At 33.1% G+C, this 21,992-nt stretch overlaps 1 protein-coding gene across 1 annotated transcript in view; it reads left to right on the top strand.

The window, feature by feature from the left end:
- LOC118191399 (uncharacterized) overlaps nucleotides 1-9,946 on the top strand; it is a 63,490-nt gene extending 53,544 nt beyond the window's left edge. The window contains exon 2 of the mRNA XM_035362200.2: nucleotides 1,798-9,946. Coding sequence (XP_035218091.1) covers nucleotides 1,798-2,135 — 338 coding nt within the window. The 3' untranslated portion in view covers nucleotides 2,136-9,946. The remainder of the gene's footprint in view (nucleotides 1-1,797) is intronic.
- Nucleotides 9,947-21,992: the final 12,046 nt, after the last annotated feature.

The raw sequence follows: 21,992 nt of genomic DNA, 5'->3' as shown, positions 1-21,992 counted from the left end.
AAGAACATGATATTTAATAAATAAACGTAACGCACAAAACGTTAAAAAAAACCTATTTGTTCTTTCAGATTTTTAAAAAATTTTTATTTTTATTTATTTATTTTAACTTTTATTCATATATGTCGATTTACCTAAGGATTTGAATTCCGATCAGCTCGCTTGTCTTTCGCGTATTATCTCGTTAGTTTAGTTCTTTTTCTCTTCAACAGATGGCGCCTAAGCCGTGCATTTACGAAGTAATTGCACACATTCATCCGGCGGAAAAGACATGTTCGATACTTTTTTTTTTTTTTAATTTTATTTATTGTGGAAACGCATTTTTACGGATTTTTCGCATCTATCGGCGCTTATCATTGGGGCTAATCATTGGAAATTTTGTTTTTGGCATCAGATAGATTGGAAAATAATCTTGTCATTAGGTTTGTTCAAAATTCCCGATGCAGTTTACCAAAATTTTGGCGATTTTTGCAAAATCAATACATTTTTTCCCGTTCATTTTTTGCTTTCAAGTCCATTATTTTAGAATTCCATCATCAGATTTCCTGATCAGCTGTTAAGACCCTATTTAAAAAATTGCCAACTTGTCTGGATACCAGTAGAAACATTCTTTCTCGAATCTCTTATCTGAAAAGTAACAAAGATGATCTCCAAAAAGCATGCTTTTAAATGAGGAATGGTTAAACTGCAGTGCCAGCTGAAGGGGGCCAAAGTGCTTTCCTGGCTCCTGTCTTTGTAAGTGTGCGATCTTGATGCAATACCGCTGTGCAGAGATCATGACTAATTAAGTTATAAATCATCTCTCTTTCATTTTTGCTTCTTTTGGAGGGATGGAAAAGATGACGTGACAAGTAGCTCTCAGGTTAACAATCCAGGCCACACTTAACACCGAATATTAACTTCGCTTAACACCGAAGAGTGTGTGATGATGCCTGACAACAGTTTTCAAATCCACAAGTCTTTCAGGGGAAATGAAGTGGTTAAAGTAGTATGAGTACAAACTTCCGACAGGTATTTTCCAATCTATTAATGTTTTGTCGGCCATATCGTGTCCATTAATGCACCCCTTCTTCTCTCTCTCTCTCTTTCTTTTTTTTTTTTTTTCTTTTTTTTTTTTTTTTAGGGGTTTGATTCTTTAGCGTTGAAAATAATCTACTACTTGCTGTTCTGTAAAAGGCAGGTCCCAGATTTTTCAAAATGCAGTGTGCAGTGAAAAAATATAACAATAACAGTTAAATTATATCCTTGTTCATAAAAACAAGAGGTGGCTAATCAAGGGTACATCAAATGAAATCACAGATGTTATGAGTGTGTTATTAACATCACACTTTTCCATAATTGGTGTTATGTCACACTACTTGGCCGCAATTTCATGGTTAGCAGGATAATACATAAACCATCTTACATATTTTTCAGAGGGAACACTTTTTTCAGATTTGAATTCAAATGGATTCTAAAAAAATGCCATTTAAAATGGGTTAGAGCAAAATAGATTTATGAAAAGATTGTGAACTTCCTTTCTTAGGTGAATAAAAGAAGTTAATATAAAAACAGAATTGGGTAGAGTTTGTCTCTGCTTTTTTGCTAGAATTATATAAGAATCTGTGTGTTTAACTTTAGTTGCAGGAGGTTAGAACTGAGCATTTTTTAAAGATTACTTCTATGCAGAATATATCTTTTTTCTTTGAAGGGTTACAAATGCATGAATAATCTTTTAAAGTGCTATATATTTTTGATTTGTTATTAATTATTTTAAATGTGTTTTAAAGTTCTGAACTGATGTTTTAATTGTTTCCTTAGGTGAGCGTCCTTTTGCTTGTGCTTGGGAACGTTGCGGGAAACGTTTCGCCCGGTCAGACGAACTGGCAAGACACAACCGAACGCATACTGGTGAAAAGAATTTTCCATGTCCTATGTGCAGCAAGCGCTTCATGCGCAGTGATCACTTGAATAAGCATGCAGTGCGCCACCCTGGCTTCGAAAAGAGCATGTTGCCAAACAGCAAGCGCTTAGTGCGTGGGGACCATTTGTTTAAACATGACGTGAACTTTGAAAAGACTGCGCCATTGAAGAAGGCTGGGTCAGTAGAAAGCTCTGGAACGTCCGATGCGTCAGAAGGCATGGTACAATCTCCTTAATTTATATGCTTTTTGAATTCACATTTTGCTGTGATGTCCCCAATAAGAAAAATGGTGAATTGCATCATTAAATGAATTAATATTTTCTGAACTTGTAAAATTGCTGTGTTATGCATACAGACTCGGTAAGTGTACACATATGGATTAAGGTGTGTGCCATGTTTTGGACACCTGTTCTTCACAAAGAATGTCTTTACGTTTCAGGTCAATCTTGTTGATTTGTTAAATTGATGCTGGCTTGTTCTTTTATTATGTAACAAGATCTACTTTTCATACGTATTTGAGAATGTCATGCTACAGAAATGTTGAGAAGAATGTGTGCTCTTTGTAATTTAATTACATTAGATGTCACTTAATGTGATTGTGGTTCATATTATCATTCAGATATTATCGATTTCCCAAAATCCCACCCAGGTTTAATCCTAGTATATGGTACACACAGGATTTGGCAGCATTATGATGAGCGGTAAACAAGTCATGTTTTTGGCAGCAGTTTTGAAAATCATGCCAAGGTCGTACTGTATACTATGATTTTACTCCGCCCATTTGCATGTAGGAAATGTAAAAAATACATTACTAATTGTGATCAACCATTGAGTTAATATGATCAAAGTACTGTAGAATAATTATTTTAAGTTAAAATTGCCAAATGAAAGATAAATTCACCAAATAAAGTATATTATAAAAATTGCCAAGTGACAGAAAAATGTCACCAAAACTAGGCAAAAAAGCAACCTAAGTTTGATGTAGATTTTGGATAACTCTGCCAATTTTGAAGGCCGAAGGCAATCAGATACTTTTTCAAGAGGTTGGGCGGGATATTTCTGCAGAGTTAGTTTTTCTTTGGGGAAAAGTATTCTTGAAAATAACTGTGACAAAGTTAAGATTGTTTTTCTCTTAATTTAAAATTTTACATTGGCTTTTTCTCCTCAAGTGAGGGATATCTACTGAATATTAATGCCATCGATCAAATTAATTCCAGAAACGTTATGAACAGTTCATAAACATACTTTTGCATTTTCTTAAATAAAGTGCTGCCAAAACAACCTATTTAATGTTTATGGTTGTAGTTATATAAAATTAAATTCCATCGATATCTTGAAGGATATCTTTTCTCATCATTAAATATTATCAAAATAGATGTGAACAAGTACAATCACATCAAGTGGTACCTACTGTACAGCACAAAAAAACAGCAAGATTTTTATAATTCTGAAAGAGGAAATAGCATTAATATACTTGTGTGTACTTTACTATTGTCAGTAATTTAAAAATATTGTTCAAGTAATGATGTATCTTCACTTCTGTGTTCAGCTGTACTTAAATATAAATGCCTCAGGTTGTGTTCATATATTTTGTGACGTGTCTTGATATTTTAATGCATTTTCATAATATTCAGTTTTTCAGTCAGTTGTTAAGAAATGTTACAGAAATTGCTTTCTTAGTTAGCTGCATTTCAGATTTTTGTCACATATTCTATAACAAAACTAATTTGTTAGTTTATGTAATTTTTAAGGGGGAAGATCACTTGATTTTCTAATTCTTACAAAATGTTGCTTTTAAAAAGAAAAATTTTTAAATAAAAAACAAAAGTGGTTAAAATTTTTTGGCCTAAATATAGAAATATATGGTATTGAAACTCTTATAGCTCTGAACATAATTTATAAAACAGCATAAAATTTTGTGTTTCTAACTAATAATATATATTAAACACATTATTATGAATTTGTGCATTATATTATTAAAACTTGTTTTTATAAAGCATTATAATTCTGAAGCATCATAAAAGGCAAGGTATTTGTTTCCATTAAAAAATCAAAACAAAATAATTTGAAATATGATTTTTGCCATCCCTAGTCTGAAATAAAAACTTTTGTCTTGTAGGAGAAAATGTGGTCTACCCCCATCTGCATTGATATGAGATTAAATCTGGAAATGTATTCTTTATCATTGCTATTATATGGTTAGAATTTCATTGTTACTGATTTTGTTGTCACATTTGCTAGCCAAGAGAAGCAACACAATGTGAAACATTGCACACCATATCAAATGTTAGATAAATTAAAACAGCAGGAAATAATTTCTGTAACTCAGCTTGTCAGGCATCAGAGTCTGAAATTAAGGAAGTACAAACTGTAAATCTCAATACAAGCACAGATGCTGCTTTTGTTAATGTCTCTAATAATTCTAATGTAAATGTAATTTTAAGAAGTATTTTTGAATGAAAATTTCCTGTGCTTGCATAATAGCACACGTCTCGTTATGCACTTGAAGCGTTTCAGTGCGAAACATTACTTCATCATTGTTACAAAACATACTTTTCTGAAGTGATTAACATAAATATTTTACTTTCAGTATTCAGCTCTGTTCTGTATCAAAGTGAGAAATGGTCACTTTTAATAATACGTGCATAATTCCAATTTTAACTGTTTTAAATCATTTGGACCATTCAATTTTAAAATATCTAAATTCATTTGACTACTTGATCCTTGTGAAATGTGTCTTCTTACTGCTTATGTTTAAACTTATAAATATTTAAATGCAAGATGATTCAGTAAACTTTAAAGTGAATAATAGTAGAGGGGATCTAATCTTATCTTTCTGTAATAATAATGAAAATGTTCTGAGCATTTCAAGAAAAAAAAAATTTTGCTTCTGAAAATGAGAGGCTTCTTTTCTTTCACTTGATATGCAGCAAGCTTCTTAATTACCACTAACACAGAAAATAAATAGAATTTTGCCAATTATTTGTATATAAATATTTGTTTTTCTGACAATTACTACATTATGAAGAAAACACCGGAATTTTTTTTTCTCTTATGCGTGTCATAGCTGTCAATCATATTGCTTGATAAATCATTAAATCTTCCAGCCTTTACTAAAGAAAATGTTTCCTGACAATAAAGGACATTTATTGAATTTCCGAAACTTTTATTGTGCACATTCCATCAATCCACGCCTACTGGAAATTTTTGTTATTAGATTTTATTTGATCAGAATCACCTCTTCACTTCCAGCATCAAGAGAATGAAATTTCGTTGCGACCTTAAAGATCCGAATGTCACTGTGTGCCTGAGTATGTTTTGAATTTAAGCCTAATATCCTGTAAAATATACTTTTTATTGCAATATTTGGATTCTTCTTATGTTATTTAAATTATTAAATGAACTTCTAACTCAAGTTATTACACTAACATGGATTTTAATAAAATAAAAACATTAACAAGTGCCATATCCAGGTGATGTGGGACTTGAATTCATTCAGTCCCATAATTTCAGAAATTTGTTAACAGGAAGAATGCTCTGTCGCATTATACATGAGGAGAGATAGTTCTAGCGGGCCAACATACCCATAGCTCCAGCAAGAAAAGTCCTGTCTCTTCTCAGGAAACCACCTTTTATATCACACTGTGTCATTACTTGCACTGAACTCCTGGTGGGAGAAGATTCGCTCACACATACGTAACAAAGGTGTCCATCTCCTGACCCTGATGAAAAGACTTCTTTCATCTGTTTGTCCCTTGGAGTGACCTTTGAAGCTGCAACCAGATTCATTAAAAAATGCAGCTCATTGCAGCAGGATTTCACCTGTGGACTGAAAAGGTACTATTGCAATCTGAAATTATTCACCTTAGACAAAGAACCTCTATGTGACCTTATCAGAAAATGTAATTTCTCATAATATAAACAGAAAATTCTAATACTTACAATTAATATAACAATTCAAAAGAGTAATAATGACTATATTTAAATATCTAAATTATTTCTGTGCAGTAAAATTAAGTTTAAAAAATTAATATGGATGCATGTTATATCCTATTGTCATATTGACATAATCAAATTTAAAACTGCTTGCAAAGCATGAAACAAGAGCTGCCATAACAACATTACAGGCTTTTGTGCAAACCAGTGTGCAGGGACCCCTAAGACAATCATTCGTAGAAGTGAAATGTAAATGGATTAACACAGGACCCCTATATTTGTGGGCCATGTTTTATGATGACCTTGCACCAAACATTTATATGATATCCTGGGAGTGAAGATGTTAATTTACTGTGGGCATTTGTACAACCTTTTATAATGATTCAGCCAGAATTTTATTTGTTAATATTTATATTTCATTTTCTTTTACGTCAATAAATGCTAGATTGCTACATTTATCCACATAATAATGTATACGTTAATTATTAGTTTTATTTCACATATTTAAAAGTACTTCGATAAATAAAAACTTTCCTTCTCTAAATTTTCTTGGTGTAGAAGTGTTAGAAAATTGCAATAGGAAATCAGTGTAAGAATATAAAATTTAGAATATCTTAATTAAATTTACACAAGAATCGTATTATAAATACGTCAAAAACCTGAATTACGCACCATTAAGGGAATGAACACACTGCTTGAAAACCTCTCAGTAACTTTTGGTTTTTGTGCTAGGAACTTCCTGGTTTTTCATATTTTAAGGTTGGCAGCTGTGATCTACAATTAACTCAAATAAAATTCTCCTTTCCAAAAATAGCGATTTTCTACTGAAATTATTGGAGGGGGGCTGATCACTTACTTGCTATTATTCATGATTTTCACATTTCCTTATAATACTTGTAGTATGTAATATCACCATCACTTTCATGGCCTGTCTTTTCATTGTTGATATGTAGCTTATTATATTTAGTAAATGTAAACATGTTAGATCATCGATCAAATTTCATTCATATCTAGTGGACCACTATATTGTGCACACTGTACCAGTCTAGAAAATGTTCCTTTTTCTAGCTAGAAAAGCTTAATCATATCATATAACAAATTACTGTGTTTTAAGAGTTTGAAGTTAAAATATTTGGTATTCTTGACTTAGCTGAAATTTGTTTCTGACTTTAAGATATATATAGAATAAGATATCTGTGTTGATAATTGCATAACTGCCAATATCTCCCAGTTTTTAATTTTTTGGCTCTGCTGAGGAATATGTTTTACATAAATTAATGAAATTTATTAAATTGTGCAAATTTTGTTCTGTCACCCCTAGTGATTTTCAGCCTAACATTTTCTGCTAAATTTTATTTGATCTGAAAATGCCTTAATCTACAGTGGGCATTCCTAGAACTTTTGATGAAGATTTAAGCAATGTTTAATTAATAAATATTTATATTTATGTGAATATGAGATACATTATTAAGTTTATCTTCACAATAATTTATGTGTTTATTTTATTTATATCGTATTTAAAAATACTTCAATAAATTAAAGCTTTCAAGGTTTTCTTATATAAAAGTGTTGAAAAATTCACAAAATGAAACTAGCTAAAAAATGCAAGATTTAGAATACATAATTTATATATTGCCTTTTAAAATAACATTGTAAAATGTTCAGTACCTTGAATCATGCATGATAAAATGAATTGACATCAGTCTGAAGTTTTTTTAAATGGCAGAAACTCCCAGTTTTTGTGCGAGAATCTCCCAATGTGTCATATTTTAAAGTTTATAGCTATGCAATTGTAAAGATTGTTTGCAAGTATATTTATCATTGTTTGTTTTCACAGTTTGAAATTATTGAGCTTTCTTTGAACTAAAAAGTACTAATAATGTTCTTTATGTGCATAAAATTGTTTTTAATCAAAATTTCCTAATTTGGGATGCTTTGTGAAAATATTGCATTTTTATTAGAAATGTATATTAGAAAATTATGTAAAAAAAAAATTGTTAGGAAATCTTTTCCTAAGTTTATAAGCATATTATTGAATTCTAAGTATAGAAAGAACAATAATTCCATGCCTGATGGAATACTGATATTTTTATTGACAATAGTGTTCCCTGTTAGTACTTCATTTTGCAAAATGAGAAACATTGGTACTATTCGGTTAACAGGACCGGATTCAGTGAATGAATTTATGCACCTGTGTATGTGCCTATATACATATACACTTGTGCATACACATGTACGTACGTATGTGTGTGTGTACACACATATATGCATACCTACATACATATACATGAATACATACATACAATACGTGCATTTCTGGATGCGGTTCCGATGAGAGACAGAACAGTATCGAAAAATTTTATGTTGAGAAATCTGAATAAAGTAAAATTTAATGCTAGTTGATTAAATAAAATTCTAGGTAAAAATACAATAATCTTAAATATACTGAATTAAAACAGAACAATTTTCCATATTTATAAAATTTTGATCTGATTTCATAAAGAGGCTTTTAGCCTGATTTGCAGAATCTGTCATCTCTAATTTCATAAATATTTCTTAAAATTAGGCACCCTTTTTTTTTTTTGCAATAAAATTGTATCTACTACACATGTTTTAACTGTTGTTTGGAGGATGTTGGTAGTTACTTAATTAGCAATTTTAAAGAACTGTTTAAATTGTAAAATATCATTTACTAATTGATCAAAATTTGCTTTGTGAAACACTTTCTTCTGTGTGCCAAACATTTATTTCTGTGAAAATGTTTATGGAGATGAGTAGTAAATTAATTTGGGCATTGTAATTTTTTCAAGACATGCATTTGTATTATTCTTGAAAGTAAGATTTTTATTACAACTGCTAAGTAAGAATTTTGTTAATTCAGGTCATTAATTGATTTAACTTACATCAGGTGTGCTGAGTCTTATTTTTGATATCAATGTCATTAAATTTAATTTTAATAAAAAGTTATGTTTAAAATATTGCATTCATTAAAAATTGTACATGTTTGAGGTTATTAAGGAAAATGTGTAAAAACGTGATTGATTTAATATGACAGCTTTGTATTTGACTTTAAAATAATTCATTTGAGTACATTTTTCACATCAAAATTGACAAATTTTATTCTTTATGGCTTATTGTTATTATTTCTTTATATTAAGTAATCTGATTCTTTTGAACTTTAAACTTAAAAATAAAAATAAAATATGAAAGTAGATAATAATACATAAATTAAAATCATATTGTAATGGGAGGTACAGTCATGCAGTTTTCAGTAATTGATACAAATACAGTTAAACTCTTATAGACCCGCCCTCTTTTAGCTAACATAAATGAAGTACGCCAGCATGTAAAATTAAATTTTCTGTAGTTTTTGTTTATTGGCCTTTTTTTTTCTTAATGCTAAACTTTCTTAAGTTTATTTCTTACTTATGCTCTAAGCATAGAGTTGCCAAAATTTACTGTGATTTAAATTATTGATCTGTGTTTTAACAGATCAGTAATTCATATTGAGTAAAACAAAAACTATTTTTCATATGTGAGCCCTAAAAATAAAAGCTTTAGGCCTAAATCTTTCCACTTTTGTCTTGGCAACAGTGCTGTTTTCATTTCGTCCACCTTCATTGTTATCAGATACTTAATACTGTATTCAGTCCTTGTCATATTGACAGGAATATTGTGTGTATATGTGTATATATAAGTATATTTATATATATGTTTAACAGATTGTATACTTTATGGTATATTTAAAACTTATATTCTTTCATTGTAAATTGGATTTAATCTTTCATCCCGACCATAAATTGGACAATCACGTTTAAAATTATGATTCTCTCTCTGTCAGAATGTGCATTGTATATTTTAAAATGCTCTTTCAGACATGTTTCTAACAAAAAATTATTTTAACATTTTTTGCGTAAAGGTACGTCGTAAGCATCAAGAAGCAAATGCTTCTTGCATTGAGTATGAGATTTTTAATGCTCACCTTTTTCTGACTATCAAGGCATGTTTATGTATTTCTCTCTAAATATGAGATGGTCACATCACTTTTTTAAAATGTGCTTGTGGCTATGCATATATATATCTTTCAATAAAAGCATTTTCTTAGCTTTATTTGTGTTGTAATTTATTAGTATTCTGTTTTGTTATTTATTGAAACAAGTATGCTGAGGTAGTGTAGTAACTTGCATGAGCTTTAAATAGAAATACTGCAAACAACATACATAATATTAACATTATAAACTGCTTTTATTAGCTACATACATTGTGAAAATTTTAAATTGTAATTTTTACAATGAATTCTGAGAATTTGAATAAAAGCTTAAAAAGTAATTGTATGGTTGAGTGTTTTCCCCCACTAATTGAAAAGTATCAACTATAACAGAAGTATGTGAAAATAACTAATTTTGTTACCCCAATGAACAATATTCTGAGGATTTGAATAAAAGCTTAAAAAATAATTGTATGTTTACGAGTTTTTTTTTTTTTTTTTCACTAATTAAAAAGTGTCAACTGTAACAGAAGTATATAAAAATAACTAATTTTGTTACCCCAATGAACACAATATTTTTGGGGATTAGAAGATAAATGGAAAATATTATACTGCTAGGAGAGCCAGTTCCAGCAATTTTTAGAGCCCTAAGCAATCAGTAAAATTTCGGCCTTCTGTAAATATAGCATGTAATTAATTCAAAACGAAATATGTTTCGACTTAGTTTTTGATTGTAAAAACAACTTATCTGAAGCCCTATGCAGCTGCCTGTTCGGAACAGGCTCTGACTACAAGAAATGACACTAGTTTCTAAGGGCACAAATTTCATCGAAATATCACCGTCACTTTTTTATTATAATTATTAAAATAAAAAAGCATGTTTTTTTTTTTTTTTTTTTTTTACCCGTTTTGTGAAAAGAATAGAAAATAAAATGGAATTGCACAATTCAACCGCGTAAAGTAATTCTTTTTTTACATTCACAGTGAACGATTGGGTATCAGAGCTGGCGCCATCTGTCGACAATATATTATTTTAATAGCTGAAGAAGTTTTATTAATAGTCCATAATAAATTGCCAATAAATAAATCTTTTTTCCCCAGTGCATTGATTTCTTTTTGTTTATAGAATTAATTAATAATATAAAGAATATCGTGGTTATCTAATATCTCCCAAGAATGCTAGCCTGCTGGTAGTGCTGCAATAACTTCTTGTGGGTGAATTTCTTCGTTTTTACAGCAAGAGATGGCGCCACTAGAGTTCTTTATTGTTATTTTAAAATATATATTGATATGATTTGGCCGTGGATTAATACATTTGGTATTATTTTACTCCATTTATTGTTAGATTCGGGCGTAAGATACCTAATTACAATATGATAGTTATTTAAAAATTTATAAATAAAAAACTTGTTTACTTCTCCCCAAAACTCAGCTTTACTCAAAATCTTTCAAATGTGGATTGTTAATAATATCAGTTATTAAAAATTTAATAACTGGTATTATTAATTTCCTGGTGAAATAAATTTTTCCCTTTTTTCGTGATAAATGCATTTTCTGTGGAAATCTGTAAATTGTATTAATATTTAATTTAAGCGCTAGATGGCACCACAATTCTCTTTTTTTTTTTTAAATATGGTGTTATAAAATGTATGTTAATTGAGTGTAAAAATGTTGTGTTTATAAATTTTAAATTTACGAATCTAATATTTTTTAATGTTCTGTGTTGCATGGTGGCATAATTTTTGCTGCAAAACTCAGATTTTCCTTCCTGAAAATAAATTTAAATACAGTTGGTTACACATACTAAAACAGTTAGAGACTTATATCAATTTATCCTTTGGCTTGGGTGTGATAGTTTTTTTAATGATAATAGTAGGAGCAGGTTTACCATTTTTTGGCGAGATATCACTAACGTTAAAAAATGCAGCTAAATTAATATTTCTGGTTTTGTCACTAAATTAATTCTTCTAGTCCAGAAGTTCTTGGAAAGAATAAATTGTATGAACTTAGTGAATTAATATAATTCATTACGTATCATGCAGCTGCGATCATATATTTGTTTGGATTCCATCATCTAGGCTGCTCACATTTTACAGCAGTATAAAAAAGGCATAAAACAAATACTGATGTTTTTGCTCCCAAAGAGGACATTAAGGAAATACGTTAAGGAACACATTAAGGAAACCCTACATTAGGATCCCTACATCCCTAATCCCTACATTAAGGAAATACGTTACGTTAAGAAAATAACAGCTTCGAAACAATATATTTTAAATCATATTTTGTGGTTTCCTCTGGCAACAAGATTATTGATAAAATTTTTGCTTGTGTCATGTAGCTTCCATCGCTATTTCGTGGGTACCCTGTTACCAGAACATCGATTTTTCAAAAATACAAATAAATTTTTTAACATTGTTAAACAAACGCTTTGAATTTTTCTAGTCTATGGCTCATTTCATTATATAATTTCTTTTCACGACTGCCCCTTTTTATGTTACAATATTTGGTAAAAGTGTATTTTTTAGAACAGGAACTATATAGTCTCGAAACTCACTTTTTTGTCCGTATCACATTTTAAATAAAAGAATGCTGCCACCAAATGTTATCAACAGTTATTATTTTTAAAGAAATAATAGATCGTATATTAAAATGGCAACATTTAAATATTTTGGGATTTGCTGTTGAATTTTATGTGGTGTAAGTGCGAAGAAAGTGACGTTTTAATAATGTTAAAAAATTAGTAAAAAAAAAGGCAATAAAAGCTGTGTAAGTCCTCTTAAGTAAAAAAAAAAAACTGAATTGAGAAAAGATTGAAAAAAATAGAAAATGTAGGAATCCGGAAATTATGCAATTATGCTGTTTTTGAAAATTTTGTGGTGATTTTATTGTTTAATTTTATGAGGTTTATTTTACAAAAGCCTTCGATGCTCAAAATCGCGGCTTCAAATGACTACAGAAAGAGAAAACTTCTGACTACTTATTCTTCTGACTTCGTATCTCAAATTATGTCCCTCTTTTCTCGAAACCTTAGAGTAACATTCTTGAATACAACCAAATGTTTTCGTAGATTTACTCCCTCAAACACTTTCCTCAAATGCATATTGTTCCCCGGATTGTTTGTCAGTTCAGTATACCATTGTTCGAAAACCTTCGAAAAATCTTCGACTGAAGGACTTCAGAAGATAACAGTATCGGACGTGTATCTTTCAGGTTTCTTCATAAAGAAAAGGATGCGCGTTATATAGATCAAAACCAAACAGCGGGACATATTGCTCGGCATTTGAGCATGGAGCCGAATGACAAGTTATAAGGTATTTTTCCCGCCTTCCTAGCATGCCTTCGTGGTGTGGTGGTTTGCACTCTGGGGCGCGTATTCCAGAGGACCGTGGTTCGATTCCCGACGAAGGCGTTGCTCATTTTTCATCTTTCCTTCTTCAAAAATAATCCTAATGTCTCTACAAAGTATCTGGTTTACTGTAGACGGACGACTTCATAAGGGTGGCTTGGTGGCTTATTCCCTCGCTGTCCTGAACGCTGCTCAACATTGATATCAGCCCGTCGGTGGCACTTTTACAGTGATGTAGAGAGCATAAAGACTGGTCACTCATAAATGAAGTCATGTCCTCTTTGCCGATGAGCGCCGCTTCCGTGTGACAAACGGTTCTGGACGCTAGCTGGTATAGAGAGTGGTAAGGACACGCTTTGATCCCACTAACATCAGATAAAGAGACCGTTAAGATGGTCCTGGCGCGCTGGTATGGCAATACTTTCGACAGAGTTTCACTTACCGGAGAACGTAAATGGGGCGAAGTAATCCTCCTCGACATGCGTCTTTTCCGGCGTGCCATTGTTCTCGACATTGTTTTTATGGATGACAATGTATGCCACGCATGATTCATACTACTGAGGAGCTCCTGGAAAGTGAAGATATCCACAGAATGCACGATCTTACCCCGCGGAGAACACCAGACAAGTGAGACAGATGCTTCTTGAAGAATGGGAACTCTTACTCAAGAACTATAACATAATCTGTTGTTGCAACGCAGCCATTGCAGTTAGGGAAGGTCATATCCTTTACTAAAGCTGTTTGGTTTGTTGTTCTCCTTCTAGACAGTGTTTTGTAGCAACGCCATTCTGTTAATAAAGTTGTAGTCATTATGTTATTTTAATGCTGGAGACGTGAACAACAAGCCTGGAGCTCTCAAATACGCTCCGATAAATGTTCTACCGTTAAACCACGAAGGCATGCAGAAAAGAAAGAGAAAATACTTTATAATACTTCCTCTTTTAAAGTGCGATTCAGCCACCACTGTGGAGGAATAAGGTTATTTTGGTGCTGGAGACGAGAAAAAGGAGCAATGCCCTCGCCGGGATCCGAACCTGGACCTCTCGAATACGCGCCGAGTGCGCTACCGTTACACCACGAAGGTATGAAAAAAGGACGAAGAAAATGCCTTATAAAGCCTCAGTGGTACTAGCCTTAGTGGTACTTTGTGCCTTAGTAAGCTTTATACCTTATAAAGCCTTAGTGGTACGTTTTCATGGTAAAGAGATTGATTCTAAAATGTGAATATGAAAGCTACTAATTCTGTACACCTGGCAGAAATTTATTCTGTAAAAGAAGTCTTCCAATGGATTGACTCACATTTACAAGCATCATATTCAACTAATCTATATTCAGACGCTTTGTTTGCCCTGCTGGCGCTCTCTCACCCGACTCATAGCAATCTTATGAATGAAATCAAATGTTTATATAGAAAACTTCGAAGAAAACACAGATCTGCACTGGTTTAAAGCGCACTCTGGAGTGTGTGGTAATGAGAGGGACCATGCACTAGCCAAAGAGGCTGCCCTGGGGAATGGAACCATTTGTCATGATATTCAAGACTCAAGGAAAAAGACTATTGCCATTATAAAGATCATTTGTTGAAACAACGGAACGATAGGTGGGAGACATCTGATAAAAATATTAATTATTTAAGACATATACGTATTAAGGAAAAAAATGACTATTATGAATGATATGGACCTTAACGAAATAATTACCAATGATGGTAGGTTTCCCGCCTATCTAAACAGATTCCGCCTCCAGGAGAACTGCTTATGCAACATATGTAATTCTTACAGAGATGCAGCTCACTTTGTCGAGGACTGTGTATTAACAGGGAGTGTGACGGCAAAGTATTGATCATTCAGTACGCAAAATTTCAATTAAAAAAAATGGAAAGACAACAAGATATGCTAGGGAAATAATGAACATTATTAATATGAATAAGAAGTCTATTGGAATTGAGAACTACATCTATTTATTTCTGTTTTTATTTATTTATTTGGAGAGGCGCAACCGGGCTGCTGGCTTCCTCTTTATGGTTGAATTGGCCGGTCCTCCTTTTAGTCATATGGCGGCTTATGCCGGCTAGGTGGACTGGGAGCTTGCGTCCGTTGATATTGTTACGAAATGGACAGGCGCGGTAAGATGGCTTCCCCGCAAAGCAGTTTAGGGTTGCCATAAAATGACAAGGGAAGGCAGGGTTGCCACATTTGGCGATATTTGGAGGCAAAATTGGCGATATACCATGGACGGATGGAGAACCTTCTGGAACGAATTCTTACCGGTTTAGCCCAGAATGTTCTCGAACACAAGCCGAAAGCTATATAAACCCTGTTGGTTCGCAGTCAGTTAGTGTCTAAGAGATTGCCACGTCGAGAGGGCAAGTGTAAGTGCCTCGGCTAGCGAGCTGATAGTCAGTATCGAGTTGGTGTCTCATCTAGCGAATTAGTCCGTGTGGAATCGATCGAGTTGACATCCCGGCAGCGAGTGCCGAGTGGGTCGTGGAGTGCACCGAAGAAGTCTCGTCGTGTATCGCGGTTAGTGCATCGTCGAGAGAGCGTGTTGAGCTCCGGGAACGATTGAACCGAAGAGTCGGGAGCTGTGCTCGTGTGTCGTCGAGTTCATCGCGAGATGTAGCTTGGAGAGTCGCGAGAGTGCGTGGAGTTCCGAGAACGACCAAGCAGAGTCGGGAGCTGTACTGTGGTGCTTTGCAGGAAGCTGTCTCCACCGTTATTGCCTGACAATGTGAAGGCTGTGTCGCTGATTGTTCCAGCGTGTTTATAGTAGAGCTTCGACGACTGTAAAAAGTGTTATTGGAGCTGTCCTGATTAATATTGGCTAAATAAAGTGTGTTTCGATATTTCATCAAGTAGTGTCGATGTTATTCACTCCAAATCCACACGTACCCCGTACGAACGTGAAGTAAGAAAATAACGTACCAACTGGTGTCAGAAAAGAAAGAAAAACCGTAACAATATTAATACTAATACCTTATAAAGCCTTTTATGTTCGTTCCGTACTGTATGCGTCCTATTAATTTTTAGGAGGGCTACTACACTTTCCTCAGGGTTTTAAGTACTACATCGTGCTTGTGCACTATGAATATCATGTCTTGCAGGTGATTTGTTGCGAAATTGCTGCCAAAATCACGAAAAATTGCTTAAGTTTTGCACAATAGTGTATGTTGATATTGTTACGAAATGGACAGGCGCGGTAAGATGGCTTCCCCGCAAAGCGGTTTAGGGTTGCCATAAAATGACAAGGGAAGGCAGGGTTGCCACATTTGGCGATATTTGGAGGCAAAATTGGCGATATACCATGGACGGATGGAGAACCTTCTGGAACGAATTCTTACCGGTTTAGCCCAGAATGTTCTCGAACACAAGCCGAAAGCTATATAAACCCTGTTGGTTCGCAGTCAGTTAGTGTCTAAGAGATAGGTCATACTATATGGAACAGATTAATATATATATTTAATCGATTTAATATAGTGTATGTACATTTATATTATATATATTCTACTTTAATTAAACTTAGGAGATAATATAATCAATTAATCAATATTGTTTAGGAAATAAATTATTATATATATATATATTTAAAAAAGAAATAATTAGAATGATGAACGCGTTATCTTTTCTTGGCGGTTTCCATTTCATCAAATTCAGTTCAGAGATTTCAGAATAATCTTTACGATTTCTGTTTAACGTTGGATTTAAAAAATAAAGAAAGGGTCTTCTATTTCTCTGATGGAGTCGCTGGTTTTACCGTTTTATGACACCTGTCAGATGTCAAATTAGAATCAGACGGAATCGGTGGTTTTTTTTCTTTTTTGCGTGGTGAAATTGCTTGGTGTCTGGAATGATTTCCGCCAAGTTGTCGCCAAAGGTGAATAATAGGGCAACCCTGTGTGGCGGGCGAGGTTGCCGATTTAAATGCAAATGAGGAAACCTGAAGGACGCTCCTTTCAAGTATCTGCGCCTCACTCAAACTGCTTTCTCCTTTCATTCATGAATCGCCTTTTTTTTTTTTTTAAACTATAATTTCTATCTTTCACCTCCTCCCCTTCACCAATCAGAAGCGAAAAATCTTACACAAATATTGGAATTCGTTTTTATGCTTGAATCAAAGCGGATGTTTGGTATTAGAACATTTCTACATTTATTTTCCACTGTAGGTTTAGGTTTACTCACACATTTCTCGCACCCCCTTTTTTTTTATTCTCGAAAATCGAAAGGGAAAAAGCAATGCGAATCATTTAATTTCTGAAGAAAGCGGTTATAGTAAGAACGTAACAAATAAAAAGTAGGCATGAATAAATTACTCCTAACTATTACAATATTATTTCTTTAAAACAAACTTACATTTCAAAAAGAATACATGGTGATATTAACATTACAATATCTGACGGATATTCAGCCGACATGTGACGGTAAGCGTGACGTGTCCTGCTCAGTTACCTTGCAAAGCCCCACGAGCACCTCACATGAATGAGTGTTTCCGAAAGGATTGGATTGGATTATTCATTTATGGCAAAGCACACAAGGATATCTGCCTAAAGGGAGGGATGCCTTCGTGGAGGACTTTCTAAGGGAAACTGGCTCGTATACGCGTTACACATGGGGAAAACCACGAAAACGCCCATGCAGCCAGCCCGTTCGCGGGATTCGAACCTCGGACCGAACTACCAGTGTTCAGCGTCTTTACCGCTCGGCCGCTGGTGGGCTGTCTTCGAAAGGAACATCTGACGAATGAAAATGAAGACAGGCGAGTAAAAGACCCGGATTTTGAAAGATCGAACACATTACCAGTAGATAAAAGTGCAATGAGCTGGAGCATAAATAATGGAAGAAGGTAAAATCACACGTGTGGAAAGTTTCTTTAGTGTGGAGAACACCTGCCGTGTCCGAGTAACTTAAGGAAGAATCTCTGCGAAATATTTTTTCAAATTAAATGGAGGCCATATTAATACGAAAATACAAATACAAATTGAATACTCTGAATAAAAATGAAAATAATACAATTTACCAGTAAATAGCTCTCAGAAGAAAAACTATGTACAATAGAAGAAAGGGAAAATTGAGTGGGTATTTCTAAAATTTTTCAGAACCAAGCACTGGAAAGCTAGGGAAAAAATACACTAGGAAATGCGATAAATACTAAAATTTGAAGCTTTGGGTTTATATTTTAATATAAATTTTCATTAAAACTGTTGTAGACCATCTCCGGTAAAGTAACACTTTCGAATGTCGCTTAAAAACTGTTATGAACGTGTTATGAACCTATATTAATAAATACGTCGGTAAACGCAAATTATTTTAAAATATAAAATTATATTTATCTCAAAATTACATTTCGTAAATAGCTTTGGAAACAGAGTAACCTCGAAACCTTCTCGTAAAGGCTTTCAGCCTTTTAAAGAAGTTATTTTGAGAAAGAATTATTTTTTTCTTTACTCTGCCTTTCTTCAGAAATAAATAAATGAAACAAAATAAAAATTGGATGAAATAGAAGAGGATTGCGTGATGGAAACTTTTGTAAAATGTCTTATTCTCTGGAGTATTTTTCTCCTTTCTTATCTTAAAAGGGCGTTAGCCCGAAACGGCTATTTAGTCTTGGAACGGGATTTTGCGTCGTCAACTATAAACGGCGAATCAGTTTTCAAATTGTTTCCATCAAATATCATTTTTATGGCCTGTATTATTTTAAGAAATTAAAATAATGAAGAAGCTGCATGTATGTATATATGTACTTTGCACTGTGAAGAAACGACGGCACTTAGCGCCATCAAATTTTGAATAATGTAGTCCTCCACCTGAACATGTGCACCTGAAAATCCGAATTTGGAATTTCGAATTTTATATTTCCTATTTTTTAAAACTTAAATGAATTTTTGATTAACAGATTCAACGATTTGAAAGCGACCATTGGCAACACTGCACGGAATAAAACATTTTTATTTCCAGCGCGTAAGACTCTTTATCGGAAATTCTAAAGATATGTTGTTTTAAAATATTTTGTGATTTTGCTGTAGAATGGAACTGTGTGTTGGGCAAGTACTGAGACCATAGTATTTAATTAATAAATTTCCCAGACAAAACTTTAACAGTACAAGAACAAAAAAAAGGGGGGGTTGCAAGCCATCTTATTAAGAAGATTGAAAGTGATATGATGAACTGAGAAAAGTCTGGAAAAAACAGAAAACTGTATGACAACTGACAACACTTTAACGCTACACCCTTAATTCTAAACATATGCTGTTATTTTGCTTTTGAAAATTTTTAATCCAAAGGGTCTTTGTCCCTGAGAGACTATTGTTTTCGTTTTGCGATTTCGCGTCGAATCACTCTGAATGTCTGTTTCACTTTTCAAACTGTTGCCACCAAATATTATCGCCCTGTACTATATTTGAAGAAATTAAGGAAGAATCTGCATAAATATATGTATGTTTCTCGCATTGTGATAAAACAACGGTACCTAGAGCCATCCAGTTTTGAATGGCGTAATCCTACTGCGAATATGGGCATCTGAAAGCCCTAATTTGACATTTGGAATTTGTTTTACTATTTTATTTTGTAAAACTTTAACGAATTTTTGATTAAAAACCTAATGATTTCAAAGGCAGCAATGGCAACGTTGTACAGAAAAAGCATTTTTATCTCCAGCGCGTGAGACTGTGTATCTGAAATTCTACAGATATGCTCATTTTAAAATTATTTTGCGATATTTCTCTTGAACTGAATTTTATGGTTTAAGTGCGAAGAACATGATATTTAATAAATAAATTTGACATACAAAATGTTAAAAAAGCGCATTTTCGGGCCTAATTTAAAATCTGAAACCTTTCAGATTTCCTTTTTTCTTTCTTTCTTTCTTTCTTTTTTTTTTTTTTTTACTTTTTTAATTTATTTTTTTTTTTAATTTTATTTTTATTTTTTATTTTATTTTTTTTCTTTCTGTCGAATTCTAAATGGCGAAGTGTGAAGGAAATGATGCTTTTTTAAAACTTCAAGTATGCTTTTAATGTATATTGAAAACTCCTCTCTGACTAACAACTGCTCCACTGAACACTACTAGTTTGTTTCGGATTTGGTTTCGGGCAAATTTGCTGAACTTTTTCCTATGCGTAATTTGAATTTGGGTTAATTTCCACAGAAAATTCTCCATGAAAGCGTTCCTACTGGGCTTTTCTGCAATCAAAAACCAAATAGCTTTTCTGTCAGTATCTGTATGCTGAATTTTTTTTTTTTTTTTTTTTTTTTCTGTGTGTATAATTTCTTTGCAAAACAACTGTAAAATATGTTCAACAGTTTCTTTTCCCTGTTAATTTGTAGTGACTCAGTACCTACGTAATATAGCTTATTTTTCTAGGACTAGCATATTTTCGGCATTTTTTTTCTATCAGCTTACACTAATGTTCTCTCTTTATAATGTATTACTGTATCGAAGAATTATAAAAAAAGTCCGGAAACTTTTATCACAATTCGATACATAATAACTTCGATACAGAATTAGTGTATCGAAGAATTATGATAAAAGTAAACCGGGGTTGCCACACGTTCTAATTACCAGCCTCCCAATTACAATATGTACTAGAATGGCCGCGTTTTTCTCCTGTTTTCGAGTATACATCCATTACAATAACCAGCCCACGCAAGCATATTGTTGCATGCGTACCGAATCGTAATGTGACACTGAATGCACACAGAACCGATAATAACTTGATAAAATTTATTTTACCAAAAGAAACGCTTTACGGTTCTGGAACTTTCAACAAAAGTACTCGTACAATTCTCAGTATCACAGACCACAATCAGTAGTTACACTTCAAATTACTACGAATGTTAAACACAAGGCAATGCAAAGGGCGATCCCATAATGGACCTCGTGATAATTTTTCCATGAAATATAGTCCAGAATGAGCGGATGTCATATCCAGAAAAACCCGAGAGCTGATGTTTTTCTCAGACCTTACATAGTTTTCCATGAAGTATAGTCCAGAATGAGCGGATGTCATATCCAGAAAAACCGAGAGCTGATGTTTTTCTCAGACCTTACATAGTTTTCCATGAAGTATAGTCCAGAATGAGCGGATGTCATATCCAGAAAACCCGAGAGCTGATGTTTTCTCAGACCTTACATAGTTTTCCATGAAGTATAGTCCAGAATGAGCGGATGTCATATCCAGAAAACCCGAGAGCTGATGTTTTCTCAGACCTTGCATAGTTTTCCATGAAGTATAGTCCAGAATGAGCGGATGTCATATCCAGAAAAACCGAGAGCTGATGTTTTTCTCAGACCTTACATAGTTTCCCTCGGCCGTTTAGAAATCTCTAGTACCTTCCACTTATGTTAAAGTTACATATAAAGTCCGGATACAATTACAGTTACATATGGGGATCGATTACAGTTGTTCAATTACAGCATGAGTTATAGTTACACAGGGATCGGACCAAAATATTGCCACGTTTGGCGAGTTTTCGTGATGTATCACTTGCTTAGAGCTTTTGGGGTTACTTGTTTTAGAGCTAAATATGGAACACCATTAGCAAACACAGAATGAAAGTATAAACGTTCGTGAACAATTCACATCTTTTGCCACAATTCCAGACCTAAAACAAAATATCAAAATTATAATATCAAATGAATTAGTTAAATGGAAGAATTGTTAATAATAAGCTTTTTTTTTAATTACCTCAGTAAATTGCAATGTTTTCTCGATTATTCGGACTAAAGGCGGCAAAGATGATCACAGATAATTAAAAAACACGATAATCCAAATTGTCACTTTTCGTGTATGTTGTATGTGTTTATTCCTTTTAAAATTCAATAATTTT

This window comes from Stegodyphus dumicola, chromosome 8 (assembly GCF_044657685.1).
Source record: "Stegodyphus dumicola isolate Sdum_Otavi_A_Nest chromosome 8, ASM4465768v1".
NCBI lineage: Eukaryota > Metazoa > Arthropoda > Arachnida > Araneae > Eresidae > Stegodyphus > Stegodyphus dumicola.
The sequence above is the reverse complement of the archived record's forward strand: the minus strand, read 5'-3'. Positions and strand labels throughout refer to the sequence as shown.